The 23,467-nt window shown below is 38.5% G+C and overlaps 1 protein-coding gene across 1 annotated transcript in view; it reads right to left on the reverse strand.

The window, feature by feature from the left end:
- CBLC (Cbl proto-oncogene C) overlaps window positions 1–23,467 on the reverse strand; it is a 101,562-nt gene that overhangs the window by 15,853 nt on the left and 62,242 nt on the right. Inside the window, exons 2-6 of the mRNA XM_053690867.1 lie at window positions 11,548–11,694; window positions 8,918–9,074; window positions 5,460–5,581; window positions 1,710–1,847; window positions 409–496 (exon numbers count right to left, since the gene is read on the reverse strand). Of these exons, the coding sequence (XP_053546842.1) occupies window positions 409–496; window positions 1,710–1,847; window positions 5,460–5,581; window positions 8,918–8,983 (414 nt within the window). The 5' untranslated portion in view covers window positions 8,984–9,074; window positions 11,548–11,694. The remainder of the gene's footprint in view (window positions 1–408; window positions 497–1,709; window positions 1,848–5,459; window positions 5,582–8,917; window positions 9,075–11,547; window positions 11,695–23,467) is intronic.

Genomic DNA, 23,467 nt, shown 5'->3' on the forward strand with positions numbered 1-23,467 from the left:
AGGTGTGCGGTACACCTATACCTACAAGACTTGTAATAGCGTTGTTAGGGAAAAAGCAACGTTATGAAGCATAACGATGTTTTTTCACTCATAACGGAAAACTCGTAATCTAGCTGAATGTATTATATCTGTTTAAATATAATTAAGGATTGCTAGATCCGAATGTTGTAGATTTTGTCACAGTCTGCAAAAAAAATTTCATATAAATTACTGTGCTGTTGTACATTCATTTTTTGGATTGAGAAATAGAGTCCCACCGGATAGGTACACTGCAAATAGGAATAGAAGAGGCGAAAGGGACTGGAGGGTGTTGTGGTGCTGTGCAGGGCAAACCTCCCAGCATTCCAGATAGGGAAACATGTAGGTAGAGTCAGGATCAGCAGCACGTACATTGAAAGTTTGGCATACCTGTGTCACATGTAAAGATAAGTTTGATGAAGGACAGCAGAGTTCAGATAAATCTGGATTTTTGCTGTGACCATTGGGATAAAGATACCTGATGTAAGACAAGATGTAAATAAATAACATGTTAAAGCTTACATATACATATATATATATATATATATATATATATATATATATATATATATATATATATATATAAAGAGAGAGATAGATAGATAGATAGAACACAATGAAATACACGTCATACTCTAATGTGTGGATGTGAATACATTCTGGTGGTATAATCTTAAATTCAAAATAGTGTGTACTCCTAGATATAGCACCATAGAACTGAAGGCCAGGTAAAGGCTTTATTAGCAGGGGAAGAGAGGAGTTTAATGTTTTATTATTGTAAGTAGAAGTAATAATAATATATTTTATGATGTCATTAGTTATGCTATAAAACTGGATCAGTTACTAATTCATGCAAATTCTCAGGAAGACTGATGTGCAAAAATCAAAATTACAAAAAAAATGACAGAAAACTCACAGGACTGACATTCCCTCAGCAAACTAGTTTCCTGCAGTGCTCTTCTTTTTCTTTTCAAATTGTTTTATGATGTTTATTATTACACACATTAACTGCTATCACTGACTCCCTACTTAAAGGGACAGTAAAGTAAAAAAACATCTTTCATGATTTAAATAGGGCATGTAATTTTAAACAACTTTCCAATTTACTTTTATTACCAATTTTGCTTTGTTCTCTTGGTATTCTTAGTTGAAAGCTAAATCTAGGAGGTTCATGTGCTAATTTCTTAGACCTTGAAGACTGCCTCTAATCAGAAGCATTTTGACAGTTTTTCACCACTAGAAGGCATTAGTTCATGTGTTTCATATAGATAACATTGAGCTCCGGCACGTGAAGCTCTTAAGAGCAAGCATTGATTGGCTAAAAATGCATGTCTGTCAAAAGAACTGAATAAGGGGGCAGTTTGCAGAGTCATAGATACAAGGTAATCACAGAGGTAAAAGGGTATATTATTATAACTGTGTTGGTTATGCAAAATTGGGGAATGGGTAATAAAGGGATTATCTACCTTTTTAAACAACAACAATTCTAGTGTTTACTGTCACTTTAAGTCAGTTTTTCTAAAAGAAACTAGAAGGTGTCAGATAAGCGAATGTTCAATAGTTATATGCAGACAAAGCTTCTCTATGTTCCATGCACTCCACTCTCCCTTCCTCTCATTCATGTGCAGCCTCTCTTCAGTCTGTGCCCCTTCTGTACACATACAACATCTTCCTCTTGTTCATGTACTTACAGCCCTTCTCGTTCCCCATCCAGCAGGGCCTGATACAGGGACTTGTTATGTGGGATGGTCTGTAGGATGTTGCCTTCTGACGTTACATAACCGATGGCCCACTGGCCAAGGTGAGTACAGCTCAGTCTGAAGATATAACTGCAAGAAAATTAGACATTTTGTGACACAAGAGAATACAGAGGCGAATAGAGTCTGTTATAAAAAGCAAGATACAGAGTGAGACAGTAGAGTGAGAAAGGAGAAAAATATAAAATGTAATCAGAGTGTGTGTATGGCACTGAGAATGGAGGAGGAAGGGTAAAATAAAGAGAGGATCAGAGTGTGTGCGTAGGCATATGTGTGTATGTGTATGTCTATAGGTGTGTGTGCATGTATCTGCATGTGTGTAGGTGTGTGTGTGCACATATATGTGCATGAGTGTAGATGTGCATGTGAATGTATGTATGTGCATGTGTGTAGGTGTGTGTTTGCATGGCTATAGGTGTGTGTGCATGTATCTGTATGTGTGTAGGTGTGTGTGTATGTAAATGTCTATAGGTGTGTGTATGCATGTCTATAGGTGTGTGTAAATATATGTGCATGTGTGTAGATGTGCATGTGCATGTATGTATGTGCATATGTATGTGCATGTGTGTAGGTGTGTGTGTACATGTCTATAGGTGTGTGTGCATGTAGGTGCATGTCTATAGGTGTGTGTATGCATGTCTATAGGTGTGTGTAAATATATGTGCATGTGTGTACATGTGCGTGTGCATGTATATATGTGAATGTGTTTAGGTGTTTGGGCATGTATGTGCATGGATGTAGTTGTGTGTGCACATATGTGCATGTGTATAGCTGTGTGTGTATGCGTGTGTGTGCATATTTGAGCATGTGTGTAGATGTGTGTGTGTGTATGTGTAGGTGTGTGTCTGCCTATATGTGCATGTGTATAGGTGTGTGTGTGTGCATATATGTGCATATGTGTGCATGTGTATAGGTGCATGTGTGTAGGTGTGTGTGTGGACGTGTGTGGGCATGTACAGTATGTGTATGGATGTACGTGCATGTGTATACTTGCTTGTGTGTATGTATGTAGGTGTGTGCATATATGTGCATGTGTGTAGCATACCCCCCAACTTTCCCGATTTTCGCGGGAAAGTCCCGATTTTAGGGGTCTGTCCCCCTGTCCCGGGTTGCAATCAGCCAATAGTATTGAAGTTCAATCATATTGACTGATCCAATCAGCCAATAGGATTGAGCTCGCATTCTATTGGCTGTTCCAATCAGCCAATAGAATGCAAGCTCAGTCCTATTGGCTGATCGGATCAGCCAATAGGATTGAACTTCAATCCTATTGGCTGATTGCATCAACCAATAAGATTTTTTCTACCTTAATTCAGATTGGCTGATAGAATTCTATCAGCCAATCGGAATCTAAGGGACGCCATCTTGGAAGACATCATTTAAAGGAACCTTCATTCAGTAAGAAGACTCTGGATGAAGAGGATGCTCTGCGTCGGATGTCTTGAAGATGGAGCTGCTCCGCGTCGGATGGATGAAGATAGAAGATTCTGTCTGGATGAAGACTTCTGCCCGTCTGGAGGACCACTTCGCCCTGGCTTGGATGAAGACTTCTCCCGGCTTTGTTGAGGACTTCGGCCTGGTTGGATGAAGACTTCTGCCCCTTCCTTGAGGATGGATGTCCGGTCTTCAGAACAGTAAGTCGGTCTTCAGGGGCTTAGTGTTAGGTTTTTTTATGGGTGTATTGGGTGGGTTTTATTTTTAGGTTAGGGCTTTGGGCCGCAAAAGAGCTAACTGCCCTTTTAAGGGCAATGCCCATCAAAATGCCCTTCTCAGGGCAATGGGGAGCTTAGTTTTTTTTAGTTAGTATTTTATTTGGGAGGTTTGGTTGTGTGGGTGTTGGGTTTTACTGTTGGGGGGGTTGTTTGTATTTTTTTTTTACAGGTAAAAGAGCTGATTTCTTTGGGGCAATGCCCCACAAAAGGCCATTTTAAGGGCTATTGATAGTTTAGTTTAGGCTAGGTTTTTTTTTTATATTTTGGGTGGGCTTTTTTTATTTTGATAGGGCTATTAGATTAGGTGTAATTAGTTTAAAGATCTGTAATTTGTTTTTTATTTTCTTCAATTTAGTGTTTTTTTGTGATTTAGCTAATTTAATTTATTTAATTGTATTTAATTTAGTTAATTTATTTAATTGTAGTGTAGAGTTAGGTGTTAGTGTAACTTAGGTTAGGTTTTATTTCACAGGTACTCTTGTATTTATTTTAGCTAGGTAGTTATTAAATAGTTAATAACTATTTAGTAACTATTCTACGTAGTTAAAATAAATTCAAACTTGCCTGTAAAATAAAAATAAACCCTAAGCTACCTACAATGTAACTATTAGTTATATTGTAGTTAGTTTAGGATTTATTTTACAGGTATTTAGTTTTAAATAGGAATTATTTAGTTAATGGTAGTAATTTTATTTAGATTTATTTAAATTATATTTAAGTTATGGGGTGTTAGGGTTAGGGTTAGACTTAGGTTTAAGGGTTAATAAATTTAATATAGTGGTGGTGACGTTGGGGGCGACAGATTAGGGGTTAATAAATGTAGGTAAATTGCGGCGATGTTGTGGGCAGCAGATTAGGGGTTAATAAATATAATGTAGGTTGCAGCGATGTCCGGAGCAGAAGATTAGGGGTAAATAAGTATAATGTAGGTGGCGGCGATGTTAGGGGCGGCAGATTAGGGGTTAATATTATTTAACTAGTGTTTGTGAGGTGGGAGTGAGGCGGTTTAGGGGTTAATATGTTTATTATAGTGGCGGCGATGTCCGGAGCTGCAGATTATGGGTTAAAATTTTTATTATATTGTTTACGATGCGGGAGGGCCTCGGTTTAGGGGTTAATAGGTAGTTTATGGGTGTTAGTGTACTTTTTAGCACTTTAGTTATGAGTTTTATGCTACGACTTTGTAGTATAAAACTCATAACTACTGACTTTAGAATGCGTTAGGAATCTTGACAGGGTAGGGTGTACCGCTCACTTTTTGGCCTCCCAGGACAGACTCGTAATACCAGCGCTATGGAAGTCCCATAGAAAAAAGACTTTACAAAGGTTACGTAAGTCGGTTTGAGGTAAGGCCAAAAAAGTGTGTGTTACACCTATACCTGCAAGACTCGTAATATCAGCGGTAGTGAAAAAGCAGCGTTAGGACCTCTTAACGCTGCTTTTTCATCTTACCGCAAAACTTGTAATCTAGCCGTATGTTATTCAAAAAAGAGCGAGCTTTAATGAATTGGATAAATAGGGTAACAAAGGAACCAGAAAGAATAGATGGAAGAGCTTATTATTACAGCTAGCCCACTGATGACACTATCTCTCTCCCTTATATAGTAACATGAAACACCTTGAATGTAATTTGTCAGTAATGTGCCCACTGCAGACTTCAATCCTAACTCTGCCACATTGTTGTCCCTTATCGGCCTTCTCTATTTCAGCAACAAGTCCAGATTAGCAAATGGTGAAAATGGTGGGGGCAGTTTGGCTATTGAAAAACTATTGCAGCAAACAAGGCAATAGTGTATTCAAAAATTTATCAAACCAAGCTAGTACGTTAATTTAAGCAAAACTACATAAATTACATTTATTTCTGCTTTTAGCAAAAATACTTTGTTTCATTATGTTCTGGTTCTTGTTTTAATCTTTATCACTATCCTAATCACTAGGAATTTACCACTAGGTATCATATTTGTGACTGTACCTTCCAGGTTTATGAATGTGGTTTTGAAGGTGGACTTTGACCTCATCATATGTTAGGAACGCCATGTATCCAGGATGGGTGACAGCAAGGAGCATCCAGTTCTTCAGTAACTTGTCCCATGGCTAGAGCCAGATAGAATGAGAGAGGGGAATACAATCAAGATGCAGGAACAGCACATGGCCACAAAGAGGGTCTGATGATCAAAAACTCTCCGGCATGGAGAGAAATCACAGAAAATCTTTGGGACGAGATAAAGCGCTCTAAAGCTCAAATTTGCCTTTCTAAATTTCTTTGTGGGAGCTTGCAGTGCTGACAAATGTTCCTAGATAAAATCTTCAGAATGGAGAGTTTTAGATCATCAGGTCCAAAGATATTTATATATATATAAAACAACTTCCATTTATTCTGCTCTTGCTTGGATTCCCTTATAATGTAGACTCAGGTAATTATTCAGAAAAAGTTATTAAAGGAACATTGACAGCATCATTTTATTTACATTTCATATTTAATAATGCTCAGTAAAAAAATATATAATAATTTAAGTTGGAAAATTGTGTTCTTCCACTCTCCCATAAAGGCTGGAGGACATACTGTAGGATCCATAACACAGACCATGTAATATTCTACACAGTGATTGTTTGATCAGTGCAGGATCTAATTTATATCAGTCCCTAAATGGGCAAACTAAAGGAGTTAAAAAAGCAATACTTTACCCCTTAACAACATGGATGTACCCTGTAAACCGTGTGCCTTTAAGAGGTTTTTGGCCCTGTAATCTCACTGAAAGAGAAGAGATGTGCTGCTATAATATACCTCATTCCTGAGTGTGAATGTGTATTGCGATGGTCTAGTTAGGGGAAGTGGAGTGTCTTATCTTATAGGAAAGTTCAACCACCTATTTTTTAATGGTCTCCCTCCCCATTTTGTTTAGTTGTTGCATATAGTCTTTAGTGTCTGGGACTGAAGAGGATTAGTGACTTGGCTCTGTAAGTCCTAGGACAGAAGTCTTTAGCTCCCCTGGGTTCAGTATGCTGTATGATTAGCTCACCTAGGTCCTACTGGTTTGGAGGGGTATTTTTTACATTGTACCCTAGCTGGGCGTTTGGTCTGGGCTCAGGCCATGGAAAGAGAGAGAGTTTAGTGGCAGCCATTGCAGGAGGGGCGACATCCCCAGGTGTGGGCATGGGGGTGCTTTTCCTTGGTATGCAGCAGCCGAAGAACTCCTCCTTATGGGCCTCTGTCAGGCAGCATGGTAGTTGGGCTCTGACCAGCTTAGCAGGGGTCAGTTACTTAGGTCCCAAATTGCGGCCACCTGATATTAAATTTGTCAGATTTTCGTTGCTAAACAATAAATACTTCAGTGTATTAATTTAGTGTTTATAATGACTGTTAAGGTTGGGTTTTAAGGGTCGTTATTCTCAGGGATGATAGGACATTCAATCCATTTTGACAGTTTAAATGTTTTAAAACATTTTTATATGCAAATATGTTACAATGCAGTCCAATTTAATTATTGTCCATTTATTTTAAGACTCTACACTAAGTAAACTATAGTTAAAAAGTATGAAGTAAATGAAAAAATGATTAAAATATAAAGGTGCACAAAGAGAGAAAGGAAATAAAATTAGAACTTAAAGGGACATTATATTCTTTCTAAATGCTAGACAGATATTTAAAGCAAAGATTATTCCAATTTACTTCTATTATGTAATTTGCATTGCTCTCTTCATATCATTTGTTGAAAAGCATACCTAGGTAGGTTGAGAGGCAGCAAAACACTACTCTGAGCTAGCTGCTGATTGTCAGCTACATACAGACATCCCAACTCTCCCTGAAATTCAGGGAGTCTCCCTGATCGTATTAGCGGCTCCCTGATGCCAGCAAATGGAATGCAATCTCCCTGAAACTCCAAGTACCATGATCCAATGTGGCCCAAATCCAGAAAAGCGTTTCTTTAAGGAATGCCTTTAGTTGCTGGGAAGTTATGTTATCCTCAAAGCATGCATCAGTAACCAAAAAGCCCCCACTGACTTTAATAAAAAATACTACCTTATTTACTGCACATAATTAAACTTAGTATTCTTAAATATTTAAGCATTCAACAAGCGTGCAATCACTGTAAAATAGGTTTGTTGTATGTGGTTGTGCATTAAAGCTACTTTTTTAAATGTGCCTTTAGAGGGAAGCTACTTTAATGATAAGTCTCTATCTTATTTAGGGTTTCAAGGTGCCCAATATATAACTGGGAGGGGGGGTGGTGGCGGCGCATTAGTGCGTGAAGCCACCTCCCTGAAATTAGTTTTTGCAGGTTGGGATTTCTGTATATGCCCCTTGTCTTTGGCTCAACTGATGTGTTCAGAGCTAGCTCCTTCAACAAATTATTCCAAGAGTATGAAGCAAACTTCAAAATAGAAGTAAATTTGACTTATTTAAAATTGTATGCTCTATCTGAATAATGAAAGAAATAAATTGAGGATTTATGTTCCTATATATATTGAAAAAATAAGTGTGATGTACTAGTGTCCATAAAACAATGGGTGCCACTCCCACCATAGTTATATCCTAGGTTTTCTTCCCTGCTTAGGCCAATAATAGACAGTTATAGATTAGTGTGTAACCAATGACTTTGGGGAATATAGCAGTGTTAAGTCTGGAGTCTGCAGTATTTGCAAAAGCCCTCAATTTTCAGAATTAAATTATAGGAAAAGGGAACAAAATAAATAAATGTAAGTATATTGCAAAACTTTTTATTAGAGATAATTAAACATTTTATATTACAGTCTCAAAGTGTTCAACGTCTCTTTAAATTCTAAAAAATAAATAACCAAAAGTTGCTTTTTGTAGATTGTGGTTAATAAATAGCACACTACTTTACTATAAAAGTCATATAGAAACTATTATAATAGTAGTAATAATAATAATGGTAAATCATACTTATACCATGACAAATTGTAACTCTGGGTGGAGTTATATACATTCTAGTTGTCTATGTAATGTGGTATAGGAAGTAGGGTTATTTCATACTTACTAATATTTATGGCTGGGTATTAGGGACTGATGAGGCTGAGGGGGTCCATCTGGGCACGGCCATGCTGGCAGGGGTTTGGTCATTGGTGGTTATTGGGCAGGATTGTAGTTCCGTCTGGTTGGTTGGTGGATTTTTCTGGGTAATTTGTGGGTGTGTCTGAGTAGTCCATGGAGGGGGTTAAGGGAAATTCTGCTAATAGGGACTTTTGGCTGTCTTAGAGGGACAGTAGGACATGACTCACAATTAGGGACTGTCACTCCCAAATAGGGTTCATTTGGAGATCTGGTATATTAATAATTTAATGGGTTGTGATGTTGGTGTTTATTGGATTATATTCCTTTCCAGTGATGTTGTTATGAGCGATGTAAGGTTCTGTACAAAATAGTTGGGGTCTTATGCTTTAGATATCATTAAAAATGTAACTATTTACCTGAAAAAGTCGTGTGAAGATGTCAAACTCAAACACTGATATATGGTCATTACATGTAAGATCCATCGTACTGCGAAGAGCATACTCCAGAGGGCCAGGACCCAATACATGTACTTTGTGAAGACCCACTCTGAACTCCTCCCATTGCACAATACACCTATTTTAAGATGGAATAACATTAACTTATAATTGTGATTTTAACACAACGACACACATTCCAATCCATAAGAGATTGATTATTTTTTGCTCCCTTTTTTAGGTACTACAGGTAGAGTACGTGAACAGCTGTGACAAAAACATGACCAGAGGAAAAGAAGGAGTAGCATGAGAAGGTACTACAGGTAGAGTGCGGGAACAGCTGTGACAGGAACATTACCAGAGAGAGAAAGAGGCAGTAGCATGAGAAGGTACTACAGGTAGAGTGTGGGAACAGCTGTGACAGGAACGTGACCAGAGAGAAAGAGGCAGTAGCATGAGAAGGTACTACAGGTAGAGTGTGGAAACAGCTGTGACAGAAACGTGACCAGAGAGAGAAAGAGGCAGTAGCATGAGAAGGTACTACAGGTAGAGTGTGAGAACAGCTGTGACAGGAACGTGACCAGAGAGAGAAAGAGGCAGTAGCATGAGAAGGTACTACAGGTAGAGTGTGAGAACAGCTGTGACAGGAACGTGACCAGAGAGAAAAAGAGGCAGTAGCATGAGAAGGTACTACAGGTAGAGTGCGGGAACAGCTGTGACAGGAACGTGACCAGAGAGAGAAAGAGGCAGTAGCATGAGAAGGTACTAAGGGTAGAGTGCGGGAACAGCTGTGACAGGAACGTGACCAGAGCGAGAAAGAGGCAGTAGCATGAGAAGGTACTACAGGTAGAGTGCGGGAACAGCTGTGACAGGAACATCACCAGAGAGAGAAAGAGGCAGTAGCATGAGAAGGTACTACAGGTAGAGTGCGGGAACAGCTGTGACAGGAACGTGACCAGAGCGAGAAAGAGGCAGTAGCATGAGAAGGTACTACAGGTAGAGTGTGAGAACAGCTGTGACAAGAACGTGACCAGAGAGAAAGAGGCAGTAGCATGAGAAGGTACTAAGGGTAGAGTGCGGGAACAGCTGTGACAGGAACGTGACCAGAGCGAGAAAGAGGCAGTAGCATGAGAAGGTACTACAGGTAGAGTGCGGGAACAGCTGTGACAGGAACGTGACCAGAGAGAGAAAGAGGCAGTAGCATGAGAAGGTACTAAGGGTAGAGTGAGGGAACAGCTGTGACAGGAACGTGACCAGAGCGAGAAAGAGGCAGTAGCATGAGAAGGTACTACAGGTAGAGTGCGGGAACAGCTGTGACAGGAACATCACCAGAGAGAGAAAGAGGCAGTAGCATGAGAAGGTACTACAGGTAGAGTGCGGGAACAGCTGTGACAGGAACGTGACCAGAGCGAGAAAGAGGCAGTAGCATGAGAAGGTACTACAGGTAGAGTGTGAGAACAGCTGTGACAGGAACATTACCAGAGAAGAAGAGGAAGCAGGATTAGAAGGTACTACAGGTAGAGTGCGGGAACAGCTGTGACAGAAACATGACCAGAGAAGAAGGGGGAGCAGGATGATAAGGCACAACAGGTAGACTGCAGGAACAGCTGTGACAGGAACATCACCAGAGAGAGAAAGAGGCAGTAGCATGAGAAGGTAATACAGGTAGAGTGTGGGAACAGCTGTGACAGGAACGTGACCAGAGAGAAAGAGGCAGTAGCATGAGAAGGTACTACAGGTAGAGTGCAGGAACAGCTGTGACAGAAACGTGACCAGAGAGAGAAAGAGGCAGTAGCATGAGAAGGTACTACAGGTAGAGTGCAGGAACAGCTGTGACAGGAATGTGACCAGAGCGAGAAAGAGGCAGTAGCATGAGAAGGTACTACAGGTAGAGTGCAGGAACAGCTGTGACAGAAACGTGACCAGAGAGAGAAAGAGGCAGTAGCATGAGAAGGTACTACAGGTAGAGTGCAGGAACAGCTGTGACAGGAACATCACCAGAGAGAAAGAGGCAGTAGCATGAGAAGGTACTACAGGTAGAGTGTGAGAACAGCTGTGACAGGAACGTGACCAGAGAGAAAGAGGCAGTAGCATGAGAAGGTACTACAGGTAGAGTGCAGGAACAGCTGTGACAGGAACGTGACCAGAGCGAGAAATAGGCAGTAGCATGAGAAGGTACTACAGGTAGAGTGTGAGAACAGCTGTGACAGGAACGTGACCAGAGCGAGAAATAGGCAGTAGCATGAGAAGGTACTACAGGTAGAGTGCAGGAACAGCTGTGACAAGAACGTGACCAGAGAGAAAGAGGCAGTAGCATGAGAAGGTACTACAGGTAGAGTGCAGAAACAGCTGTTTATGTTATTGTTTCATATTTATACATAATTAAATAAGAAGAAATATTTTATATAGCTAGGATGGGGCCATGTAAATTAATTTGACATTTTAAAAAAGTTGCAAGAAAAGTCAATAAATGTCATTCAAAACAAATCAAAATAAAGTTTCTATAACCGAGGATGTTTAAAAACTACATCTAAAATTAAATATGAAAATGAGTGGTCTTTGATAGATTGACATAACATTTTTCTTGTTGCTGTTTGTCTTTTGCTCCTCACCGTTGCCCAAAAGTTTGTATCCAGAATTTAGCAGCTTCTAATTTAGTGATAGCATATGTTCCTCCTTGATATCTTCCCCCTGGAAATATGGCTTTGAGCTCTGCCAGAATGTGACTAAAGATCAGAGATAGTTTAATAAGCTTCCTCCTGTAGGGAAAGAAAAAGAAATATATGTTACACAAGGAAAATAATGGCATCGCAATACAAAGTAACACATTACACTATAAAAATACATAAACACATACTGTATCATGCACTTCTGTGTACCAAGGTAGTGCTAAGCACAACCTTCCAGCCTAAACTATGTTTTAGGGCTAAAAAATACCAGGATTTAGTTTATCAAGGTAACGTTCAACCTGATACCCAGTAATTTGTGGTAGCTGTGCAGGACAAACAGTGCAAACTTTATAGTGATATCAAACCCAATTTTTTTCTTTCATGATTCAGATAGATCATGCATTTTTTATTTGAAAAAGCAGGAATGTAAGCTTAGGAGCCGGGCCATTTTTGGTTTAGAACCCTGGGTAGCACTTGCTGATTAGTGGCTACATTTAGCCACAAATCAGCAAGCGCTACCCAATGGCTGACCCAAAAATGCGTTCATGCTTTTCAAATAAAGATACCAAGAGAAAGAATTAAAATTGATAATAGGAGTAAATTAGAAAGTTGTTAAAAATTGCATATACCTTTAAAGAATTACTGTGTTGTAAGACAAACTATCTATTTTTGAGCTACCCAATTCATGTGCTAACAAAATGCATCTATGAATGAGCAGACAAGTTGTGCAATCCACAATACAGTGCTGGGAAAACTACAGGACAATGAAAATTATGTTTGGCCAAATGCTGTGATTAACTTTTCCATTTTGCTTTTAATCTATCTGTGTGTTTGCAAGAGAGTGCCAGACTTTAAATATGTTGTGTAGATATTTTTGTTTTGTAATTTTCCCTATGGGCTTAACACTCAGGCTTGTCTGGGGTTAACTGCCTGAGTAACTGAAAGTTGTACGGCACAGCTGTCTGTGAGTACACAGGGCTTTGGAGTTTGTTGGGTCATGTAATGTGCACCTAGTCTGGTTTGAAAGTGCAGTCCTTTTCTGTGTATTGTGTTAAGGTCAATTTGTTCCCCCTTTGTGGGTTTCATGCAGTCCTACTTAAAGGGACACTGAGTTGCTTAAAATTGCATGCTCTGTTTGAATCATGAAAGAAAAAATTTGGGTTCAGTGTCCCTTTAATTAATTAGTTAATTTTGTAGGGAAAGGCTCTCCAGTAGCAAAGGATCTTTATTTGAAGCATACATTGCTATAATTTGTGCCCTCTGCACTAGTACTGACATATTACCACTTTGGTCATTTTTACTTATGATTTAATTTGTATATATATTTTTTAACTGTTATGAGATTAAAAGTTAAGTTTTATGGTTTATTTTCTCAGTTCATAGAACTTTAAACATATCTTTTGACAGGTACATTAGATTATTTGAACCAGATGAATTTTTCAAGTGTGCACCATAAAATATTCCTGCTTTTTTCTTTATCTAGAAATCTGCTTTAACCCAAGTCCTCGAGTGAAAAAACAGGCAACTGATTTTTAAATAGTGGGCTTTGGGGGGTTTCTGGGTCTTAAGGGAGCTGTGATTGAGTGTTTTTTATATTTACCCCATCTAGCTCCCTTCTTCTCTTAGTAGCAGCCCAGCACTTCTGGGTTTCTAGGGCTTGGTTACGTCAACTCTGCCAATTTGTAACCTGTCAAGCGAAGGGGCACTCTCTCTCCCAATAGGATAATGACACCATGGTTATCATCTGCTATACAGGCATTATGCAGATGGAGAGCATTTGTTGTCATCTGCACTTAAAGGGACAGTCTACACCAGAATTGTTATTGTTTTAAAAGATAGATAATCCCTTTATTACCCATTCCCCAGTTTTGCATAACCAACACAGTTATAATAATACACTTTTAACCTCTGTGATTATCTTGTATCTTAGCCTCTGCAAACTGCCCCTTTATTTCAGTTCTTTTGACAGACTTGCAGTCTAGCCAATCAGTGCCTGCTCACAGATAACTTCACGTGCAAGAGCACAGTGTTATCTATATAAAATACGTGAACTAACACCCTCTAGTGGTGAAAAACTGTTAAAATGCATTCTGAAAAGAGGTGGCCTTCAAGGTCTAAGAAATTAGCATATGATCCTCCTAGCTTAAGCTTTCAACTAAGAATACCAAGAGAACAAAGCAAAATTGGTGATAAAAGTAAATTGGAAAATTGTTTAAAATTACATGCTCTATCTGAATCATGAAAGTTTATTTTGGCCTTGACTGTCCCTTTAAATGGTTAGAGACTTCCACCTGTGTTTGAGACAATTGATCTTGTTCTACAAGCAAATTCCTGTCACCAATTTCACTTTTGCATCTTTTAAATAGGTTTCTCTTTCTCCTGTATTTTGTTCAGAATGATAGAAGAAGGAACTTACTGACAATATAGAGGAGGATGCAGCTTTTTAATATTTATCTAGTTTGGACTTTTTTGTTGTTGCCATTATATATATATATATATATATAAATATATATATATATACACAGTATATATATATATATATATATATATATATATATATATATATATATATATATATATATATATATATACACAGTATATATACACACACACACACACTATTTCACTTCGATATATACCATTTTACCACTTGATTGAACCAAATATCAGAAAGGAGAAAAAAGTGCAAACACCACATCATTGGAGTCTTTTTTCTTTTAAAGGGACAGTAAACAGTAAACTTTGTAATTACAAGATTTTTCTGTAGTCATACAATACATTGAAATAGTAGTTGATTTTAAAGATGTTTGGATGCAGTTACACTTTATTTGCTATAATTGTGTTGAAATCACCAAACTCCACCAACCTCTTATCTTATTTGGAGGAAATTTTTTGGATTTATGACGGGGGACCAATTATCTAAAGGTCTCTGGGCTGGCGAGATTATTAAAAAATGCTCGCCAGTCCTATTTCCCTGGTGGAATTATCTGAAGCCACTTTTTACTCTGAAAACAGGTGTCTTGCTAAGGGGCGTATACTGCATTTTCTTATGAGAAGGAGAGGCACACATTACATACTTGAAAACGAGAGAAATCTCAATGTATTATTCCTGGTAAAATATTTTATAAATAAATAAATAAATATTTACAAAAGTGCACAATTACATTTGTAATTTAAAAATCATACAAAATTAATAACTGAATCATTCACAAAAAAATATGCAGGAAACAATCGTATTGTTAAAGGGACACTGTACCCAAAATTTTTCTTTTGTGATTCAGATTGAGCATGAAATTTTAAGCAACCTTCTAATTTACTCCTATTATTATTATTATTATTATTATCGGTTATTTGTAGAGCGCCAACAGTTTCTGCAGCGCTATAAACAAAGCGGGAGTACAACAAAACAATTATAGGGTAGAGGGCCCTGCCAAGAGTTGCACTGTTGTAGTCAGCTCTTAAGAAGGTGATCTACAAACAGCTGGACTTTTAGGCTTACATGTTAAGAGGGTTCAGGGGATTGCAGTGGAGGAGAGGAACTGGTATTAGGAAAGGTTAGCGTAGGTTGTATGCGTCCCTGAACAGTAGAGTCTTTAGGGAGCACTTGAAGCTTTTAAAACTAGAAGAGAGTCTTGTGGAGCGAGGCAGAGTGTTCCACAAGATGGGAGCCAGTCTGGAGAAGTCCTGTAAAGGGGAGTGTGATGAGGTGACAAGAGAGGAGGAGAGTAGGAGGTCATGAGCAGAGCGAAGGGGACGGGAGGGAGAGTATCTGGAGACAAGGTCTGAGATGTAGGGGGGAGCAGTGCAGTTGAGGGCTTTGTATGTAAGAGTGAGAGTTTTATGTTTGATCCTAGAGGCAAGAGGAAGCCAGTGAAGGGATTGGCAGAGAGGCGCAGCAGATGAAGAGCGACGCGTAAGGAAGATGAGTCTGGCAGAGGCATTCATTATGGATTGTAAAAGAGCTAGGCGGCAGGTGGGGAGACCAGAGAGGATAGAGTTGCAGTAATCAAGGCGGGAAAGAATGAGAGAGTGGATTAAAATCTTAGTTGTGTCTTGTGTAAGGAAGTGTCTAATTTTAGAGATGTTTTTAAGGTGGAAGCGGCAGGCTGTAGCCAAGGACTGAATGTGAGGAGTGAAGGAAAGATCTGAGTCAAATGTGACCCCGAGACATCGGGCATGCGGGGTAGGGGTAATGATGGAGTTGTCGACAGTTATAGAGATATTGGGGGTGGAGATTTTGGAAGAAGGGGGGAAAATGAGGAGCTCAGTTTTGGAGAGATTTAGCTTGAGGTAGTGAGAGGACATCCAGGAAGAGATGTGAGAAAGACAGTTAGTGACACGGGTTAGCAAGGAAGGAGATAGTTCTGGTGCAGAGAAGTAGATTTGGGTGTCATCGGCATACAAATGATATTGGAAACCGTGGGACTTAATTAGGGAACCTAGTGATGATGTATAGATTGAGAAGGGGACCGAGGACAGAGCCTTGTGGTACTCTGACAGGAAGTGGTGACGGGGCAGAGGAGGCCCCAGAGAAGGCTACACTGAAGGTACGGTTTGACAGGTAGGAAGAGAGCCACGAAAGGGCTGTGTCACAGATGCCGAAGGATTGGAGGGTTTGGAGCAAAAGAGGGTGGTCGACAGTGTCAAAGGCTGCAGGCAGATCAAGGAGGATAAGCAGAGAGAAGTGGCCTTTTGATTTAGCTGTAAGTAGGTCGTTGGTGACCTTAACAATTTAATGTCTCTGTGGAGTGATAGGGACGAAATCCAGATTGCAGCGGGTCAAGAAGGGAGTTTAACGTAAGGAAATGGGATAGGCGTGCATATACTAGTTTTTCAAGAAGCTTTGAAGCAAGAGGGAGGAGGGAAATAAGGCGGTAGTTGGATGGGGAGGTAGGATCAAGGGAAGGTTTTTTGAGGATAGGCGTGACCAGCGCATGTTTCATCGAAGAGGGAAATGTACCAGTGCTGAGGGAGAGGTTGAAAATGTGTGTTAGTATAGGGGTAAGGGTAGCAGAGAGAGAGGGGAGCAGCTGTGAGGGGATAGGGTCAAGGGGACAGGTAGTGAGGTAAGAGCGCAGTATAAGTGCTGAAACTTCATCCTCAGTAACAGGGGAGAATGAACTAAGTTTCAGGTTATGAGAGTTGTGGTTGAGTGAGAGTATTTGAGGGGGGAGAGAATGAAATTGTGTTGAGAGCTGATTTCATGTCTGATGGAGTCAATTTTGTTAGTGAAGTGACTGGCAAAGTCTTGAGCTGACAGAGAAGTTGTATTAGGAAGTGGGGGAGGGCGGAGGAGAGTATTGAAAGTGGAGAACAGACGTTTTGGGTTTGAAGAAAGATTAGAGATAAGAGTAGAGAAGTAGTGTTGCTTGTGGAGATTAAGGGCAGAGTAGTAGGAGTTCAAGATGGATTTGTAATGAAGAAAATCAGCTGAACTCAGTGATTTCCTCCAATGCGGTTCAGCAGTACGGGAACATCTGCATAGGTACCGTGTCAGAGGAGTATGCCAGGGCTGGGATGAGTGTGTGATTTCCGAGCAGTGGTAAGAGGGGCGAGATTGTCAAGGACGGATATAAGGGTGGAATTATAGTGGCAGATAGATTGTTCAGGGCAGGAAAAGACGGAGAAGAATGAGAGGAGCGATTTAAGGGAATTAGCAAATTGTTGCTGATCTAAAGACCTAATGCTTCTGTGAAGTTTGGTGTGAGGAGTAGAAGGTGGGAGAGTTGTAGGAAGGGATGATATGTTGCAGGTAAGGAAATGGTGGTCAGAAAGAGGAAAAGGGGAGTTTGAGAGAGTGCATCGATAGCTAAAGATCAGGTCAAGGGAGTGACCGTCTTTGTGAGTGGGAGAATCAGTCCATTGTGACAGACCGAAAGAGGAAGTGAGTTGCAGAAGTTGTTTAGCAGATGAGGCAGAGGGATTGTTAAGGGGGATGTTGAAGTCGCCAAGAATGAGGGCAGGGGTGTCTGAGGAAAGGAAGTAGGGTAGCCAGGCAGCCAAGTGATCTAGAAATTGAGTTGCGGAGCCAGGGGGTCGGTATATGACTGCAACACGTACAGAGAGAGGGGAGAATAAGCGAATTATGTGGGTTTCGAATGAGGGAAAAGTGAGGGAAGAGATAGGGTGTATTTGTTGAAAGGTGCAACAAGAGGAAAGTAAAATACCTACACCACCTCCTTGTCTATTACCAGACATAGGAGTGTGGCTGAAGTGGAGACCCCCATGTGACAGAGCAGCAGTGGATGCTGTGTCTAGGGGAGAGAGACAGGTTTCTGTTAGGGCCAGAAGGTTGAGGGAGCGGGAGATGAAGAGGTCATGTATAGAAGTGAGTTTGTTGCAAACAGAGCGAGAGTTTCAGAGTGCACAAGTAAAAGGGGTAGTGGCTTTAGATGCAAGAGGAATGTTAGTAAGGTGTGAAGAGTTTTGTTTTCTGAGTCTATGGGATGGTACACATGGATGTGCACGGCTTGTCAGTGGTTGGGGACCAGGATTAGGGGAGATGTCACCAGCAGTAAGTAGAAGCAAGAGGGAGAGTGACATGAGATGAGATACAGATTTGCAGTAGTGAGACTGCTTTTGAGATGAGCTGCAGGGGGTAGAGAGAGTGTTTAGGAATAGGTAAAGTTCATGAGTAGAAAAGTAAGGTGAGTTTAAGAGAGATGGGCTAATGAACAGTGCCGGTGGAGAGGGAGAAGGAGTAACTGAATAGTGTAGTTTGTTATAGAGACAAAGGGTAGCAAAAAGGAATATGAATAGATTGAGCATTTTTACAGAATTGGGAACCAGTTAAAAACATAAGACACAGAATTACTGTAACAATTGCATAAGGGAACAAAAGGTATGTGAAACATCATATAATAAAAGTACTGTGTATTCTATGGGGTTAAGGGAATGGAAGGATGTGCTGATCAGTGTTTGCACCTGTCATTTATCAAATTTATCATATTATCAAATTTTCTTCATTCTCTTGGTATCTTTATTTGAAATGCAAGAATGTAAGTTTAGATGCCGGCCCATTTTTGGTGAACTACCTGGGTTGTCCTTGCTGATTGGTGGATAAATCCATCCACCAATAAAAAAGTGCTGTCCAGAGTACTGAAACCAAAAAAAACTTAGATGCCTTTTTTTCAAATAATAATAGCAAGAGAACGAAGAACAATTGATAATAGGAGTAAATTAGAAAGTTGCTTAAAATTGCATGCTCTTTCTGAATTACAAAATAAAAAAATTTGGGTACAGTGTCCCTTTAAGGTGCACCAAAAATTGTAACAAAATTGTTCACCAAAAACCGCATTTTATCAAAAACGTAAAAATTAGTATGTAAATTACACAGAAATAAATCATATTAATCATAGGTTAAAGAGACAGTCAAGTCAAAATTTAATTTTCATGATTCAGATAGGGCATGCAATTATAAGCAACTTTCCAGTTTACTTTTATCATCAAATTTGCTTTGTTCTCTTGGTAAACCTAGGTAGCTCATGTGCTAATTTCAAAGCCTTTGAAGGCTGCCTGTTATCTCAGTGCATTTTGACAGTTTTCACAGCTAGACAGTGCTAGTTCATGTGTGCCATATTAGATAACATTGTTCTCACTCCAGTGGAGTTATTTATGAGTCAACACTGATTGGCTAAAATGCAAGTCTATCAAAAGAACTTAAATAAGGGGGCAGTCTTCAGAAGCTTAGATAAAAGGTAATCACAGAGGTAAAAAGTATATTAATATAACAGCGTTGGTTATGCAAAACTGGGTAATGGGCAATAAAGGGATTATCTATCTTTTTAAACAATAACAAATCTGGAGTTTACTGTCCCTTTAAGTACACTGTATGTGCAACAAAATGCATAGAAATTTGTATTTAGAAGTACAAAATACAAAGCATAATTGTTATCTTTTCGTAAATTGGGCTGAACATAGGCATTTCATGGGCGCATATGAAATTTTCTCTCAAATCCCAGTGTAGCTCTCTAAACATTTCCGCCCTTCAGTTCTCACTGTTTTGTCTCACAAATTAACAGATGGCACATTTTATCAAAATACTCAAAATAGAGGTGATTATCGGATGCTATACTCAGAAAGCAGTGTAATGTGACATATTGGCTGTAGGATTTAATTTTTAAAGTGCGCCCCCTGCTCAGTGCTAACTTTGCTGTACACAGCAAAGTTTCCCCTTCCAGCAAGCTCCATTAAAGGGACAGTCTAGGCCAAAATAAACTTTCAGATAGAGCATGTCATTTTAAACAATTTTCCAATTTACTTTTATCACCAATTTTGCTTTGTTCTCTTGATATTCTTAGTTGAAAGCTTAACCTAGGAGGTTCATATGCTAATTTCTTAGACCTTGAAGCCCACCTCTTTCAGATTGTATTTTAACAGTTTTTCACCACTAGAGGGTGTTAGTTCACATATTTCATATAGATAACACTGTGCTCGTGCACGAGAAGTTATCTGGGAGCAGGCACTGATTGGCTAGACTGCAAGTCTGTCAAAAGAACTGAAAAAGGGGCAGTTTGCAGAGGCTTAGATACAAGATAATCACAGAGGTTAAAAGTATATTATTATAACTGTGTTAGTTATGCAAAACTGGGAAATGGGTAATAAAGGGATTATCTATCTTTTAAAACAATAAAAATTCTGGTGTAGACTGTCCCTTTAATTTCAATATGAGACATCTCGCCACTCGCATGGACTGCCCCTTTTAAAAGATAATTCCACCATGGCAGCCCCTGCAAGGGTCATCGTGAAAAAACATGCCTGATCTGGCGAGGAATAGATAATCATCCCCTGGGGAAGATACAGCTAGCCACTGTAATTTCATTAGATACATGTCAATTGTTTGTAGATTATCATTTTAATAATTTTGCATAAAGGGACAGTCAAGTCCAAAAAAACTTTCAGGATTCAAATAGGGCATGTCATTTTAAACAACTTTCCAATTTACTTTTTTCACCAAATTTGCTTTGTTCTCTTGGTATTCTTAGTTGAAAGCTAAACCTAGGAGGTTTATATGCTAATTTCTTAGACCTTGAAGGCCGCCTCTAAGATGAATGCATTTCGACTACTAGAGGGCTTTAGTTCATGTGTTTCATATAGATAACATTGAGCTCATGCACGTGAATTTACTGAGAAGTGAGCACTGATTGGCTAAAATGCAAGTCTGTCAAAAGAACTGAAATAAGGGGGCAGTCTGCTGAGCCTTAGATACAAGGAAATTGTATTATTATAACTGTGTTGGTTATGCAAAACTGGGGAATGGGTAATTAAGGGATTATCTATCTTTTAAAATAACAAAACTTCTGGTGTTGACTGTCCCTTTAAGCCAAGAAGGGGCATTTATGTGATAGAGATATTCTTGTGAAGCCTGATGTACTCTTCCAGTTTCCAGAATTGCAAAACTCTTAATTTTCAGAAATAATTTACTGGAAAAAGGGGCAAAATTTAAATAATAAAAGTATATTGCAATTCTTTTTTCTTAACTACACATAAATAACTTATTTTGCAATCTAAAAGTATTTACTTTGCCTTTAGTGATTTGCAAAGAGGACTGGCATCAAAATAACACAGTAAACTTCCTTATTATTTTGCTTACTTATAAGGAAACTAAATATTCAAGTAAGCAAATAAAGATAAGTCACACAGGGTAGTTTGCCAATATCAGAACAGATAAGTAAATGTTGTCAACCTTCTATGTTTTTCATCATGATTTCCTTGCTCAGACAGGCTGTTTTTTTTATTTTATTCAACCACTAATAGGTTGCTGGAACCAACACTGGTTATGGCAATCTGTACCTTTCGCCCTCTCCCTCAGCAACAAATAAACAAACTTCTTAACCCCTTCAGGATGGGGACAAGTGTCAATGATCGTAAGAAAGTTCCAAAGTAAACATTAAGAGGAAACAGGAAGTCACGTGATCGTCGCTGCGATCAGTTGGATGTTTCCTTTCTCAAACGCAGGAGGGCACAGAATGCCAAAAAAGTTAGGACATTAAGGGTGTTAAAGCCCAGCACTGTTAGGACGGCATGGGACATACTAGGGTGTGAAGGGGTTAATATGTTGCAAATCTAGGTCTGCTCAACAGGAAAATACAGAAACATTGTGGTACCATATACTGTAAAATAGTGAGGTATCATCTGATGTTGTGACCCTTTCCCTACTACTCCCCAACCTTAGAAAACCACTGCAGGAAAGCACCAACACAGATTACAAGTGAAGTACAATCAGTAGCTTAGGGTGTGTCAACCAAAATGTGTTTTTTTTAACAACTTACTTTTAATAGATAGCGCAGAGGTACTAGCACGCTCATTGCACTTATATTATTAAAGGGATAGTAAAGTAAAAAAATAAAAGTTCAGCATTTAAATAGAGAATGCAATTGTAGACAACTTTCCATTTTAATTATTTTATTATTTTTTTCTAGGTGAGCTCCAGAGCGTGCACGTCTCCTTAGGCATTTGCAGCACTGTTTCAACCATTGCATTTTTATAGCAATATTATACATAGTTGCAGACACTGTTGCCATACAACATAGCTAGATACATTGTTGCAAACACTGCTGCTAGATGGCTAATGTCACGTGCATGCTCCTGAGCTCACCTAAGATTACTCTTTTAACAAAGCATATCAAGAAAACTAAGCAAAATTAATAATAGAAGTAAACTGTAATGTTGTTTAAAATGTCATGCTCTGTCCAATCTAAGTTTAATTTTGTCTTTACTGTTCCTTTAAATGGTGAGTTAAAGGGACATTAAACCCAATTTTTTAATTTCATGATTTAGAAAGAACATGCAATTTTAAACAATTTTCTAATTTACTTCTATTATCTAATTTGCTTCATTCTCTTGATATCTTTTGCTGAAAAGCAAATCTAGATAGGCTCAGAAGCTGCTGATTGGTGGCTGCACATAAATGTCTTGTGTGATTGGCTTACCCATGTGCATTGTTATTTCTTAAACAAAGGCTATCTAAAGAATGAAGAAAATGAGATAATAGAAGTAAATTGGAATTTTGTTTAAAATTGTATTCTTTATCTGAATAATGAAAGAGAAATTGTGGGTTTAATGTAACTTTAACTGTTGCGCTTGTGCACAATCCAAACATTAAAACCAGCCAGCTGCTTATTTTTTTTATTTTTATGTTTTTTTTTTATTATTTTTTTATTTTTAATGAGCTGAAAAAGAGCTGAATGTTCTTTTAAGGGCAAAGCTCATACAAATGCCCTTTTCGGGGCAATTCATTTTTTTTAGTTAGGTTTTTTTTTATTTTGGGGGGGTGGAGGGAGGTGAGGGGGTTGTAATGTTAGGGGGTATTTATTTTATTGGCAAAAGAGCTGTTAACTTTAGGGCAATATACTACAAAAGGCCATTTTAAGGGCTATTGGTATTTTATTTATAGATTTTTTTTATTTTGGGGTGTTTTTTTTCTTATATGGGGGTATTAGAATAGGAATATTTTTTATTATTTTGGATTATTTAATTTTTTAATTTTTGTAATGGTAGTTTTTTTATTTTTTGTAATTTTTGTGTTTATTATTTTTTGTAATTGTGTTTTTTTTTGTAATGTTAGGTTTTATTATTTTAAGTAATGTTAGGGTTTTTTTTTAAAAAAAAAGAAGTAATGTTAGGTTTTTTTTTTTCGTTTAAGCTTAGATTTTATTTTTGTTTCACAGGTAAGTTTTTATTTTTTTAAAGTAGTTAGTAAATAGTAATATTATAACTAGCTTAGGTTTTATTTTTATTTCACAGGTAAGTTTGTATTTATTTTAAAGTAGTTAGTAAATAGTAATATTGTAACTAGCTTAGTTTTTATTTTTATTTCACAGGTAAGTTTGTATTTATTTTATCTAGGTGTTAGTAATATTGT

Source organism: Bombina bombina, chromosome 8 (genome assembly GCF_027579735.1).
Source record: "Bombina bombina isolate aBomBom1 chromosome 8, aBomBom1.pri, whole genome shotgun sequence".
Lineage (NCBI taxonomy): Eukaryota > Metazoa > Chordata > Amphibia > Anura > Bombinatoridae > Bombina > Bombina bombina.